Source organism: Azolla caroliniana, unplaced genomic scaffold (genome assembly GCF_043228905.1).
Source record: "Azolla caroliniana isolate FFs.n. ecotype wild unplaced genomic scaffold, voAzoCaro1.0.p SCAF_7, whole genome shotgun sequence".
Lineage (NCBI taxonomy): Eukaryota > Viridiplantae > Streptophyta > Polypodiopsida > Salviniales > Salviniaceae > Azolla > Azolla caroliniana.
In genome coordinates this window covers 21,769,261-21,782,077 of record NW_028230442.1, presented here as the reverse complement: position 1 = coordinate 21,782,077, position 12,817 = coordinate 21,769,261, and the positions used below count along the sequence as shown (strand labels likewise).

The 12,817-nt window shown below is 36.8% G+C and overlaps 1 protein-coding gene across 4 annotated transcripts; it reads right to left on the bottom strand.

Moving 5' to 3' along the window:
* Positions 1-5,943: 5,943 nt before the first annotated feature.
* LOC147862321 (putative protein ABIL1) lies at positions 5,944-10,883 on the bottom strand. 4 transcript variants are annotated; one of them, XM_087322621.1, is made up of 10 exons: positions 10,401-10,883; positions 10,198-10,253; positions 8,561-8,643; positions 8,165-8,315; positions 7,839-7,938; positions 7,672-7,755; positions 7,448-7,544; positions 7,292-7,332; positions 7,122-7,180; positions 5,944-6,218 (listed from the first exon to the last, which is right to left on the bottom strand). In XM_087322621.1, exons 1-10 carry the CDS (start codon positions 10,453-10,455, stop codon positions 6,102-6,104), a joined length of 843 nt encoding a protein of 280 aa, XP_087178747.1. In that variant the 5' UTR covers positions 10,456-10,883; the 3' UTR covers positions 5,944-6,101. The 4 variants fall into 4 exon arrangements, with proteins under 4 accessions (XP_087178747.1, XP_087178749.1, XP_087178746.1 ...); XM_087322623.1 differs by having other exon boundaries at positions 5,944-6,242; positions 8,556-8,643; positions 10,401-10,874; XM_087322620.1 differs by having other exon boundaries at positions 5,944-6,242; positions 10,401-10,867.
* Positions 10,884-12,817: the final 1,934 nt, after the last annotated feature.

The following is a 12,817-nucleotide window of genomic DNA, read 5'->3' as shown; positions in this document are numbered from 1 at the left end:
TGCATTAATTAAAGGATAATCATCATTGTCATGTCGATTGTAAATTTATTGTCATAGAAAAGCATGAAAAAGAACTTATGATATATGAAAAGGGTCTTAATGTGGGGGTCATTTAATATCATGGGAATGGTAGAGTCTTGTAAAGAAGGTTGTAACATGTGTGAATGTCTTTAATGTTTGTGGATAGAGCTCAAGCAAGGTGGTTGGAAGTTACTCTCTTTGGGGCGTAAAGGAGAAACTTGACAAGAGAGGGTAACTTCCAATCAATCTACATGGTCTCGAATCCGGATGATGTGGTTGATTTCTTGTTTTCTTTCCCAATTTTGTTGTCACTTCATGTGAAATATATGACTGTGTGACCATTGATCTTTTGTCTAGGAAGCTGAAGAAAGGATAACCCCACATTCCTTAAAACATTCATGGAAGTTTCGAAGTTGGCCTCGGGTCCAAAGGGGAACAAAACTCAGAAGGCATGCAATTGTTCTTTCAATTAGGAATTGCTACCTACGAATGCATTGAATTGGCCTCAAGAGGGTTTCGCAATAGCATTTCATGTGGTGTGTGTGTGTGTGTAGTTTCTCAACTTAGTTGATGACACAGTTCATTCGATCATTGTTATGTATGAATGGAAAACAATATTGGGCTCTTGGAAACAATTATGTCGACGCGTACGGGGGGGGGGGTTGTTATTTAATTAGTTAGTTAATTAGTTGATTAGTTGTGGTTGATGGTTGATTAGTTTATGAGTTGATTCTTTTATTAGTTAATTAGCTAGTTAGCTGATTAGTTAAATAGCTAGTTAGTTTATTAATTTATGAGTTAATTAGCAAGTTAGTTTATTAGTTTATTAGTTTATTAGTTAAATTGCTAGTTATTTTATAAGTTTATGAGTTAATTAGCAAGTTAGTTTATTAGTTCATTAGCTAGTTAGTTTATTAGTTAATTAGCTAGTTCGTTTATTAGTTCATTAGCTAGTTAGTTGATTACTCAAATCATTAACTATTCTTTTAACTACCTTTCCTAAATTGGAGAGAGGTATTTAACTCAAACAATTTCAGTCAAATCATTCAATAAAACCAACTAATTATAAACTGAAGGAAAAAACTAAATCACTCACATAAAGGCTCAGTTAAAAGATATAAACAGAAACATTAAAAGCATATGATTGAATGATTATTCTAAATAAGAAAAAACCAAATCGAAGTGGAACAGAGGAAGGAAACCGTTGGAGATTGATTCCATGTCGAATCTTTCAATTTGATTTTGGAATAAAAATAATTAAATTCAATAAAAACAACTCCCGGGAAATAATTAAATTATAAAGAAATAAAGAAATAAAGAAAGGGATGAATTAAATTGCTAATTAATGAAGCAGGTGAATTAATTCTCTGAGAGAGAGAGAGAGAAACAGAGAAACAGAGAAACAGAGGTATCCTGCCATGGAAGCTCCTGCTCTTCCTGTTGCTTTGCCTTCTGCATTTGCTATGGCGTTCCTGTGCTTCTGCTTCGCCCTGCCCCCCCAAATTCTGGCCACCGATCACATCGTTGGCGCTAATCGCGGCTGGCAGCTCCCCTCAGCCGTCCCTGGCCTCAATTACTCCGATTGGTCCGCCTCCCACACCTTCCGAACCAACGACGAAATCAGTTAAGTATATTGAACAATCGATCGATCGCTTTCATAGATCCATCCACCTAAATCAAATCGCCCAATTATAGTTAAATGAATCATTCACTCCAAAAATTTGATTGCATTAAATCAATCGCTTTCACAATTAATCAGATTCTCCTTCCAAACGCATTCATATCTGATCCATCCACTTAAAGCAATCGCCCAATTAGGCAATCAATAGTAAAATCAATCAATCATTCGAATAATCGATTGCGTTATGTAAATCAATCGAATCCACAATTAGTCATTTCCTTTCAATCCACTGAAAATGCCCCGATGTTTTCCCCCAAAATGCACCACAGTTATGTTCTCTTTTCTTTCTCCCCAAATACACCTTCAGAATTTCTTCTTTGCTGCTGAAGTCCATGTATAGATCCAGATATGGATCGGCATTTCCTTAAACTGTCCAATCACTATAGGGAAGACAAACATAGCGCGCACACGCAGACACATATGTTGCCAAAACCCTATCCTTGCAGGAATATTTTGCGCCATAGCTAGTGGCTTTGCATAGCTTCATTAGGAAGATTTAACACCATGTCTCCATAGCTGCATTCTTGATGTGGCAATCATGTATGCCTTAAGCTCAGGTGTATATATAATTCTTCCATAGCTGCATTCTTAATGTGAAGATCATTAATACCTTAAGCTGAAGCTTATGTGGTTCCAGCATTATAGCCTTCTTGCAGGATCATGTGGATGCATGGAATTGCTTGATTCGTTTATAAGGCAGGATTGAAGGAATAGACTATATATTAACAGATTTTTGTATAAACTTAAGTGTGTTGATTTTTATGAACAATTCTGAAGAAATGTTACAATGATCTTGAACAAGTAGTTGCCAACACTGTCTTTCTGATGATTGCTTGATTGGTTTAAACTTGGTTTAAGCTCCAATTCAAGGATTTTCTAACTAGCAAATACCACACCATTTTTTGGATCGATTTCCCGCAGCATTTAACTACCAACGGGGCCTCTACACCGTCTTCGAGCTGAATTACTCAACATTTGTGAACTGCTCTTTCAACATATGGTATGGAAAGGATTGGATCTACAATTGGACCAACAAGGGGGGCAAGACCAAGCTGGTCTTGAATGAGACCAAGGTCTACTACTTCGCGTGCGGCCTAGACAACCATTGCCAACAAGGAATGAAAGTAGCCGTAAACGTGACCGATGAACCCGGAACCTCGTCTCTTCAATCATCGGAATCGAAGAAGGATGATCCGAATTCTTCACACGCAGCCTCGCGGACACCGAGTCTATCGATCCATGCATTCGCTCTAATTATCACAATTTCTATTGCTTGTCACCCCATGGTTACCCTATCCTTAAAAACATTGTGATGCAAATGTCTTTTTATGTTAAATCATCCCCGAGTTCTGGCGAAACTATGGCTAAGTTTCACATCTCTCGAGCCAGGCTGCCATTATCCGTGTACCCGAATCATCATTGTTTGGGGGGCATTTTAGAGAATTCTTCACGAATTTAACGATTCTGGGATGTTATCCGAGCTTTCTAACATGATTTTGTTGCATTTTTTTGTGTGTGGGGATACATATAGCAGGGCTTTTGCATCTATAGGCAGTAAAGGTGTGATAATATTTTATGTAGAGTGATCATCATCGCTGTAAAATACATTAGATCTCATCAACTAGTGGATGCTATCAATCCATCCTTTTGAGGTCCGACAATGAAGTTTTAAACATTAAGTAGCTTGGTTAACAAATTTCCATTAACCTATCTGTACAAGTTCCAATTTAACTCTTTCATTCTTGACTTAAAATGTTTTGAACTTCAAAGCACGAATCATCGTTAAACATTTCGATGCATTCGATAATACAAGGTAGTCCACCTCCTTAAACTTGTTGATGGATCCAATGATATCCAATTTCAATGACATTGCTCTTCGAAATAAAACCATGTAGAGCTTCAATTATATGACTTCAATATAGGATTAAAAAGAACTATACAATTATATTAGCTTTCATATCTTCAACTTGAAGGGTACTTGGGCACTTCGAGTTCTGATTTTTCAACAACTATTTGATATCAAGGTATGTCATCAACAATTGATGTATGCATGCATGCTTTTGTGATCTTAGTGTGTGAAGACAAATTTGAATGTTTGTGAGGCATCTTATATAATCACCAGTGTAGCATTGTAATGATAAGAAGTGATGCAGATGTTCCAATTATAGGTTAAGGAATTGGTAGAGAATACATTTATCTCTTCCTATAACTAGAGGTTTAGATCTAGGCATAAACATGCAAGACAATAATAAGTTGAGGTTTGAAAATAGGTGCATGTACTTGAGTTACATAGTATGAATCCAAAAAAACAACCTTGACTTATTCGATCACGATGACATTGGATAAGGACGATGACTTATAACCTTGGCCTCGATTTCCGACACACTTTTCTCCCTCAACCACCATGTGCCGCTCTCAATTGCAACATTCATTAGTAACTTCCTACACGTTAAGAGTCAATAACCAACCCACACACATAATGTATTTGATTGTCAAAGATCATGCTAAATTCCATTTATTGAACTTTCTCTCTTAGCTGTTTATTTTCGTAAAGTTCTCTAAAAAGTTGGGAGGTATGTAAGCATGGAACTAGAACTCCTAGCATGGGTTGAAGCACTAGTACTGTTTATTTCCACGAAGGCCAACTGAGTAGTATTATGGCAGGTTTACTTCCTCCTGTCTCAAATTGCATCACAAACACAAATTTAATCTGAAAATTCATGTGTGATTGTTTGACTGTACTATTCAAGAATAATATTTGAATAAGCAGGTTGTGCCAAATACAAGTTTGATCATAGTTGTTAGGGTGTGAAGTATGTCTAATTTATATCATTTGGATTTGCCCAAATCTTCATAGAGTATCATCTTTCATCCTGATTCATGCCCTATATTTTAAATTTCACAACATATGGATTAGGCATAGTTGTTTCGTGTATTGCAAAATGTTTATTTCACATGGAAGTATATCAACACAAATCATACATTGGCAACATAATTAACATACATAAGTATTTGATTGTTCAATCCACTTAAAGCAAATACTACTAACCTCAACAAACAATTTATTATTTTCAGAATAAGATAGAATAAATATGCTTTTATCAAATCACTTTGCACCAAAAGAAACATATTAATATTAAATGCTTTGTTTTCTTATTAAGCTTTCCTTCACGAACAGTTCATGTTTTGCATTGGATGTGGCGATTGCATCAAAATGCAATCAATAGAATGATAAAATAACTTGATTTGCATTCAAAAGTTTCTTTTTTGTGTAAACAAATACTCCTTTTCTTGGGACCCTTTACCTAATTCATGAAAATAAAGAAAAGAAATCCTCGACTACCGAAAAAGAGGTTGACAAACTGTTGAAAATAAACCAGAGGCCATAGACAAGTGCACATGTTACGTTATTGAACATTAAACCTAGGCTTGGGGTGCAATACAGAATTACAAAACACTCATGAAATATCATCTTTAACAATGTAACTCGACAATGCCGAAATGCTCATATCGAATATAACTCAAACATTCATAAACAATGCACGTTGTTGATTAACAAGCCCTTTTTTCAGGCCTTATTTACTTACATGCCAACGAGTATCGTTCTTGATTAACAAGCCCCCTTCTGAGGCCTTATTTACTAACATGCTAATGATACTCACACATAATCATCATGCATACCATCACTCGTTTCCTTGTAATCTAAGTAACCCCGCCTAAGTAAAGGTCGCTTCCCATTAAGATAAGAGGAATCGTGGATACACGATCGAAGAACTTGTTCCCGAATCGAAACACACCTTCACAAAACGTGGGTCTTTTTGGATTACCATTTACTAGATGTCGATGTAAAAATTGCCTAGAATGACATGACATCTTCACAATGAAGATGAACTTTGACAAATTGCATTCATTGCTTTGCCTAATCTCAAAGCCTAGCATTGTCCTATTCCACGTCCATTTTTTGAAATATGAACTAGTGACGCATACCTTTCCAAATATATATTGCTTTTTACATGGTTTTTCGTGTATTTTTTAATAAAAGTAGAAATGCACCTTCTATTTGGCCCACCCAGCATCTTTCCAAACATACATGATTTTTACATTTGACTGCGGACTAAACACTCCCATTCAATGGTACCACATGATGTCAATACTCTCAAGAAGGAATGGTCGATCCTTGAGAGTATCGACATCAACTTCGGGACAAAGCAATATCAGTGGTCACTAAATGGTGCACTTGGTAAAGATGGGCCAACATCATTATCCAAAACTTACACATTTGTAACACATGTAAGTATACTACATAACATCCTTGTAGATGTGATAGTTTTTAACATCACCAATGGTTCTGGGTTAGAAATATACAAAACTCTATTCCACATACAGATGGCATCGAAAGTTAATTGTGTGTTCTCCTGAGTAGAGATGAAAGAAAACCTCTGCGTCGGGATGATGTATTTCCTCGCTCATGACAGCCGAACGTCTCATCCGAAGAAATGTGTGAAGTTCCTGTAGGCTTCGGAACAACCATGGAAGAGGTCTGGCGAGTACCAATGGAAACAAAGCATTAGCAATTTTTACCTTCCTTGAGTCACATGTAGCTCCATAAGAGATAGTCTCAAAATTCTTATCTGTTTATCTATTTTACAACACAGTATATATAGATGTTTTAATCTCCACGTTATTCCTCAATTGTTTTCCAAAAATTGGAAGGAATCAATCAATATACCTTTTTCTTAATTTCAGGTTTCTTAATAGCTCAGAAAATTCTACATCCATGGATTGCAATTACATAAGCAATTTGAGAGAGAAATAAAATGTTATATTATACCTTCAAAAGAGAAAATTGGCCTATGAGACCACAAGCATGTGAGGCTATAATAGACACACACATACACATTTTATTATTGTCCTGATAAGGTAAAATATGACCTATGGGGTCAACTGTGAAACATTTTCACATACGAGGAATTGAGAATGCACATTGTAATGATAATGATGCTCAAGAATTGAGAGTGTGTACATTGTAACTATTAGAGGAATTGTGAAAGGAGTATATCCGACTGACAATGCATGGAAAGAATACTCAAATGTAGTCAAAATTATAACATTGTATCAAAGTGTGACACTCAAGACTCCTGAACTTGTTCAGGGAAAAATATGCACAGTCCATGAGTCTTCTCGCCTGTGCCCCAATATCCTGTCTCATGTCGAGGGGAGAGAGAGAGAGAGACAGAAAGAAAGAAAGAACGAAAGAAAGATATATTAACATCTTCTAAGGCCAAAATTGGCCCATGAGACAGTTGGTATTTATCCAATCATCAAAACTAAAATAAAAGTAAAGTAAAAATAACTTAAGCTAAAAGAGTTCTAGTAGTGTACAGAGAGAGAGAGAGAGAGAGAGAGAGAGAGAGCATACTTGGATGTGATTATTACACTCAGTTGCAAACTTTGATGGTCTGCCTATACTTGATGGGCCTGACAAATCAATTGGGGATGCGAATGGATATTTTATATTGATGAACCAAATGGTTTAAATTATGAGAAAAAAGAAAATAAATATAAAACACTGTGGCTAAGCTCATTCACCTGAAACGGGGCTTTCAGATGCAATGCTCAAAGATGGAACCCTGCTTTACAATAATTGCATTCGGGTAATAGAAAGAAAAAAAACAGTTCAAGATATTCATCCTAGATAGAACCACCCAAACTAGTACAACGTCCTTCGAAAAAAACTAATCTCACCTATTAGTACTTCGTGGTATTGGAGTAGCAATTTTCGGAGAAATGGGATGTTCAGCTGTTAAATACCACAACAAGGTTTTTCCAGCCTCTTGTATGACTACCAAGGATGTTTAAAACATATAAACCAAACACAAATCCATTTCACAAATGAAAACATCTCAGGCTCTGTAGCATCTTTTGTATGCAAAGGCACTGCATGAAAACCATTTCAATGGAATGTATACCAGGATGTGATCGTGAAATCTCAGATTCATCGATCCTTTCTTCCACTTTTCCTTTCTGTTTTTCGTTGTAATTATGCATAGCATCTAGTGTCATAATGACAATAACTATCAAAATGTTGGAATCGCCATCCATATACACTTTTCAATGATGAGTGAGGACGCTCTACCTGGTGGAAGATAGTGCTTGTGATATCTCTGATTAGCTCTGTTAGACCATTGATTAGAAAGTACTTCCAGATCTTTATATTTTTTACAGGTATGCACCCTCTACATACAATATCCAACTCAAGCTTAGTATCATTTGATGAAGTTTAATTGTCATCCTTCCAAGATGCCAATGAGATGTTTTATCAGTTTCAAACCAAATTTTTCCAAAATGCCTGTAACATCTTACGTGCATGAATTATTTGCCACCACAGAGTTGGTATATAACCAAGTATAATAAGCTTGAATTTTTCCTTCTTTGTTGTGAAGAAAAAGCTTCAATGCATACCTGTGCGAGACTTGCAACCCGGACTCCAGTAGAAGATATTTCACTGATCTGTAGATATAGGACCTCATTCATGTTGTATGCAACAGTTCCCAAATGATCTACTGTATTCACAAGAGCCTTCACTGCATAATCTTTCATGTTTTCCAGCACCCTAAATAAATCAAAATACCTTCTTTAATGGATCTTCTAGTGATCTCTTATCTGTAGAGTATAATATGTTGTAGGTATAGGATTATTGGAAAATACGATGATGTTTGTCTCTCATATTTTTATTCTTTTGAGAGATGATCAATGAGTTGCCCAAAACATTTCCTCTTGCCAATAATGACTAAGAAGCCCTCCTTTGACATATACAAAGGATAACCCTAACAATGTCCACATGAAACTTGACCTTACACTTTCTTTTGATCAGTGAAGAGGTATGAGGCCTCGCAGTACTCCGCTGCAGAGTAAAGCTGCGGTTGTAGACCTTTGAGCTCCTGTCATTAATACTTGGGACGTTATGAATTGGAAAAAGTTCCAAGAATCACAGAGTTAACAAATACAATGCTAGCCGCACCCCCAGAAAACATAAATTCTGGATATTGTTGCGTATGGATTTAACAGAGACATAATACATGTGCTAATAAATGTTCAAAATATATGTTCCGAAATCTTTATCAAGCGCTCTTGCAGCTCCAACCAAACCATGGAAACTAAAAAAGATGGAATCTGTATTTTTTTCCTTGAACATTGGTCTCAAATCAAACCCCAAAATTGAGATCCTGAACTCTGATTTCCAAATCTCACTGAGCATTACATACCTTAATAGATACTGTCAAAAATTCTTTCTTGAACACTAACAAGGTTACAATCTGAAATCCTTATATTATTTCTTTGCGCATCACGACAGATCTGACCAACCAAAGCTTATGAGCTCAAAAGATAAAGAGTCTGAATTACTTCTTTCTCGCATGCCAAAAGCTCTAACCAAACCCTAAGGATAGTGAGAATTTTTTCTTTTAAAACCTTCATTTATCACTACTAGTCAAGTCGTAGAGGCTAAAAAGATACAGTCACTGCTCTAAAACTCAACCGTAAAAGCCACATAAATTTGCAGTCTTGAGTTCTTTACAACTTTTGTTCAACTCGTTGAAATGTGAAAGAAGAGATTAGAAACTTAAAAGATAAAGTCTGAGTTCTTTGAAACTTCTTACCATATCTACATCCCAAACCAAAATCTCGTCGATGCATGTTGAACACTTTAAAATCTTCTACATAACAGTTCTAACCAAACCCTAGAAAGTTGTCATGACACTGTCTGAATTCTTTCTTGAACGCTAACATCTGTAATCAAACCCTAAACGTTCCGCCACAACTTTCCATTGAACACTAACATCTCTAACAAAAACCTAAAAGATCCGGTCATAACTCTTCAACACTGAAATCCCTAATCCCAAACCATAGAATACACAATCTGTATTTGTTTCTTTGAAAACGCTAAAACCTCTAATCAAACCTGAAAAATGATTATCTGAATTTTGTTTCTTTGAGATTGCTAACAACTCTAACCAAATCCTGAAGTTCAGCAATAACGCTTCTTTAAAAAATAAAAAATTTAACCAAACCCTAAAATATTCGTCCATTAGTCTTCGGCACTTAAATCTCTGACCGTAAACCACATAATATGCAATCTGAATTTATTTCTTTGAAACCGTTGAAACTTCTAACCAGGTTCTGACAAACGCAATCTGAACTTGTTTCTTTGAGAGCGCCAATTCATCTAAACTAACCCTATAACTTCAGCCGTCGCTGTTTATTGAACACTAATCTAACTAAACTATAAAAAATGCAATCCAGAATTTTTTTCTTTGAATACATTAAAACCACTAACTGAAACCCTAAAATAAAAATGCAACGTGAGAATATTGTTCCTCTGAGAACACTTAACACCTCTAACAAAACTCTCAAAAGAATGGCAATCGGAAATGGTTTCTTTGACAGCACCAAACACCTCCAACCCGGAAAAGCAAAGAAAATAAAGACAACCATACCTGCAGAGACGTGTGTAAGTGGCGAGTGGGGGAGAGCGCGTGGTCCATGGAAGCTTCTGAAAGGGGGGGGGGGGGGGGGGGTTAGGGTTTTAGGGTTTTAGCAGAAATACAGACAGATACAAATTCAAAACAGCATAGCATTCTCTTAGAGATAGAGCCCTGTCACACGCATTCATTCCTTCGCGGGCCACGATAGACTTAACCGTGTGTGATGCACATGCGAGAACTTCGTTGGGCTTCGCATGTCGATCCGTCCATCCGCGCATTCGATATGGAGATGATTGATGATTGATGATTGATGATATTGATGGATGATTGGTTGATGGATCATGGATCATGGATCATTGGATCATTGGATCATGGATGATTGGTTGATTGATGATATTGATGGATGATTGGTTGATGGATCATGGATCATGGATCATGGATCATTGGATCATTGGATCATGGATGATTGGTTGATTGGTTGATGGATGATTGGATGATTGGATGATAGGTTGATGGATGATTGGATGATGGATGATGGATGATGGATGATGGATGATGGATGATGGATGATGGATTATTGGATTATTGGATGATGGATGATGGATGATTGGTTGATGGATGATGGATGATTGGTTGATTGATGATGGATGATGGGTGATTGGTGGATGGATCATGGACGATGGATGATGGTTGATGGATGATTGGAGGATGGAGGATGGAAGATGGAAGATAGTTGATGTTGATGGACAATGGTAACTTCATGATGATAAAATAATAAAAATGATCCTTTTGAGTGGTTTATTTGGATTGATAGATGTTCTAAGGTGTTTGATAATACTACTGTTAATCCAATGGAAAGTGTACGGAACATCTAGATGCAGATGGTGCATACCTTTAAAGGGCGGTATGATGAAATTAAAGGTGAGACAAATGTTGCAGTGTTGCAACGCCTCGAATTTATCGCCCATTGGAAGAAGGGCCCTTTTCTCACACTACAATATGCAAGACCCATGTGGTGCTTAGCACCACCAATTACATAACTATGTTATTGAGTGGTGGAATGTTGATACTATCTATCCTTTAGGGATGGGGACCACCCAAGGAAGAGTTCTACATACCATGGGAAGCTTGACAGTAGGTCAACATTCTTGTAACAATTGTTTATAACTAATGAAATGATATTTTCAGGAAAAAGAAAAAATCCTTTTGATGGTCGATGTCGATGGACGATGATAACTTCATGATGGAAAGTTTATCCTTTTTGGAGGAACTCACATTAAGGAACGAAACACATGCTTGTGGATATATATATATATATATATTACTTGTGTTTTTATCGTATATTAAGTGCTTACATAACTCGTTATTAATTTGTAATTAACAGACCCAAACATCATCTCTTTAGGTTGTTGAAGAGGTCTCACAAACACATTTAGGTATTAGCCTCCCTAGATACTAAATATGTACGTCTTTTGTGTTGGCAATTCTTCTCACTAGTGATCAAGCCAAACTACTATTACCACCAATAGCAAGTAGACAATGGATTGTGCCCACTTTTTGTTGCTTCCATGTCTCACATCAAAATGTTACTCTCTTGATAATGCCTTGAAAGTTTCTGGTTGATGGGTTAAAGTGAGTTTACTTGCACACTGTCACACACATCACAATCTTATCGTGCATTGGTTTTGGATGACATGAATGCCACCAAGGTCCACATTCCATATGCATCTCTCGATTTCCTTTTATTCTCTCCCAATGTACCTCTTCAAGAGTCAGGGTAATTGGTGACAACAATAGGAATCTCGTGTCCCCAAAGTGTTGGAGGTGTCACAACAAGAGCCTCCAATTCCCAACATGGGTCTAGGGAGAAGAGTGGTTTTTTTGGAAAGGTGTCATTAACAAAACCGTTGAGTTGCAACGTGTGTATGGTAAACCCTTCCATCTTGACTTGGAGGATGGACCGAAAGTATGCACCTTGTCTTTGATCTTGTGGCCTACACCTTTTGAGTACATACCCCGTGATGATGAGGTGATACAAAATAAAAGCTTCTTAAATTTCTTCGTGAATTGCACATGCAACTCTATGCTTCCATGTCATTAACTTGAGATGCAAAGGGCACCTTTGTGAATTCATTTGATCAATAAGATGTATCTTTGGTTTCTACATGTGTATCTTGGCCTTCCATGCTTGTGTACAAACCCAAGCAAAGTCATGAGTCTATTCGGTTACCTACCCCGGAGGTAAAAGACTCATGACTGCCCCCCCCCCCCCCCCCCCCCCCCCCCCTCTCTCTCTTAATTTGCTTACCTTAGTGGTAAGTTGCTACACTATTAGCTTCTCTCTCCCTCTCTTTTAATTAGCTTATCTCTCACACTTCTCTATAATTCAAATATCTCTTAATTTACTAGATGGTAAAATGGAACCTTCTCTATAATTCAAATATCTCTTAATTTACTAGATGGTAAAATGGAACCTTCTCTATAATTCAAATATCTCTTAATTTCCTAGATGTCATTGTGGAATGTAAGGTTGAACCCATGACCTCCCTGGTCTCCATTGGGCAACCTTACAAACTGAGCTACCCCCACCTTATAACACATCCAAGCTAAGGTGTTTTATGACGAATTGAGG